This window comes from Octodon degus, unplaced genomic scaffold (assembly GCF_000260255.1).
Source record: "Octodon degus isolate 3935 unplaced genomic scaffold, OctDeg1.0 scaffold00010, whole genome shotgun sequence".
In the NCBI taxonomy this organism is placed as follows: Eukaryota; Metazoa; Chordata; class Mammalia; order Rodentia; family Octodontidae; genus Octodon; species Octodon degus.
Window position 1 is genome coordinate 20,133,617 of NW_004524586.1, and position 2,389 is coordinate 20,136,005.

General features: G+C 47.0%; 1 protein-coding gene across 2 annotated transcripts in view; it reads left to right on the forward strand.

Annotated features, from left to right (window-relative positions):
• The window catches only part of Cpxm2 (carboxypeptidase X, M14 family member 2), a 192,408-nt gene that overhangs the window by 65,398 nt on the left and 124,621 nt on the right, over positions 1 to 2,389 (forward strand). For both annotated transcript variants that reach the window (XM_023709023.1, XM_004625594.3), the window contains one exon: positions 1,096 to 1,235. In XM_023709023.1, the coding sequence (XP_023564791.1) occupies positions 1,096 to 1,235 (140 nt within the window). The remainder of the gene's footprint in view (positions 1 to 1,095; positions 1,236 to 2,389) is intronic.

Genomic DNA, 2,389 nt, shown 5'->3' on the forward strand with positions numbered 1-2,389 from the left:
AGAGAGAGAGAGAGAGAGAGAGAGAGAGAGAGAGAGAGCTCAGGATGGACAGTGTCAGAGACATCTGCACTGAGTGTGAGTTTTGATACCTTTTTATGTTCACATGGGTTACTTTTGTGGTTAGGGAACTATGATAATTATCTCTCTTATTTATACACTGTATTAACTTACTGATATTTCTTTTCAGAGTTACTTGAGAATGTTGATATTTCAAAAATGTCCTCCTTGCTCCTCTAAGGTGGTCAGTGTTCCCTGAGGACCATGAATCATGTAAGAGTCTAAACCTCAGCCCAAAGACAGAGAATGCCCCCCTTTAAAGAATGCCCCCCTTTCTCAGGTCAGTGGCTATAGACCATGGCATCCAGGAACCCTGTATGCCTTGTTTTAGAAATCAATGGACAGGTGGCCAGATACTGGACAGGTAGTACACAGTGTATAACCTTAAGATGTCATTGTGCTCTGTGGGATCACTTTAAATCTGAGGCCTCACAAATGACTAAATTGTATTATACATAAAGCCGCTGTGTCTTAACTATAACTGGCAACGTGTGCTATTTTGACCACCCACCCCCACCCTGCTTTGTGCCTTGGGCCCACTAATGTCTAACTGCCTGCCTACCAGTCTTTCGGAGATGCAGGTATCCTTAGATGCACCTACAGCGATTTGCTCATCCTCCTGGAATAGTGCCTGCCTCGCTGCGCTCCAGCTCATCTGTCTTTCTTCCTGCCTGGCTGGCAAGGTTCTGGAGGAGCAATTTACCTTTGATTGCACAGCACCTGGTGTGTGTGGGCTGGTGTGTAGGAGATACTTTTTGTGTGCTGGATGAATGAGAAATAGGAGACCTGATTAAGTTTCACCTTTCACACTAGGCAAGAAGAGGATGTATATTGAGATATTAATTTGTTAACGCTAAGCAACTCCCTTTTATGATTTGGAATGAAGAGTTCAGAGCACAATAATTGTTGTCAATACCCTATTTCTTTTTTTTTTTTTTTTTCCTTGTCTTCCTTTATTCTCAGTGTCAGGAAAAGCTTTGTCTTGATTTTCTTCAATTCAGAGTCTTTCTGAAGAATACCCCTTTTTTTTCTTTCCAGGCAGGCATTAATGAGAATGACTTCTACGATGGGGCATGGTGTGCAGGCAGGAATGACCTCCACCAATGGATTGAGGTGGACGCCAGACGCCTGACTAGATTCACAGGGGTCATCACCCAAGGAAGGAACTCGCTCTGGCTGTAAGTGTGCACGTGACTATGTTTCCTGGGCTCATCTTGTCTGTCTAGCACTCAGGGTTTCGACAGGTATGGGGAAGTTGCAGAGAAATATTTGGTGGTGGTGGGTATAAAAGGGAAGAAAATTGGAATGTGGACAGGACTAAAGGTGAATCTCTTCAAAAGGTATCTGTCCCTGTACAAGACAGAGAGCAGGACCCATCTGGCAGGTAGGATGGAGTAGGCAAAGGTGGCATCAGGGCACACCAGTTTAGGCAAGTGGCTACCATTCTGCACTCAGGGTGACAGGTGGATCAGAAGATAGCCCGAGGATGACAGGGTGCACACAGTCCTGGAGGACAGCGTTCTGCGAAGGACAAAAACCTTGGCAGGTTCCTGCATGAGAGACCACAAGAGAGGTCACACAGGCAAGGAGTGACCCAGCATGAGGCAGAGGTGAGCTCGGAGGCCTTTTCCCAAACGGGAGCTCAGGGTCAGGGTTGTATCAGTAAACAGTCTGACCTGGTGGCAGTGCCCGAAGGGGACACTGCAGTCCCCGAAGACCTGGGCATGATTCAGCTCAGGGAGGAAGGCGACACGTTCTGACTCATAGACGGATGAACACTGGGGACATTATGCTCATGCAATGAGCCAGTCACAAAAGGACAAATATGGTATGATTCCACTTACATAAGGGCGAAGACTTGTCAGATTCATGGGGACAGAAAATGGAATGGTGGTTGACAAGGGCTGACAGGATGAAGGCTAGGAGTTTGCATTTAATGGGGACAGAACTTCAGTGTCGGATGATGAAAAGTTGTGGAGATGGGTGGTGGTGACGGCTGCCTGTCAGTGAGCGGACCTCGAGCCACAGAGCTGCATAAAATGCTTAGACGAATACATTTTGTGTTCTGTATATTTTATGAAGATCAACAAAATAGAAGTCGTGATCAAAATATATGGTGAGGGCCAGCCAGATAGCTCAGCAGATTAAAGTACCTGCTTAGGAAATCGCAGGGTCCGGGGTTTGATTCCTGGTCCCTGGTGTGCCCTGCTTGCCCCACCCCCGGGGTGGACTGAGATGGCAATTGAGACCTGGCATGTAATCCCAGCGCTTGGGAGGCTGGAAACAGGAGGATCACTAAAAGTCTGCTCTGTGTAGTGAGGCCCTGTATTGT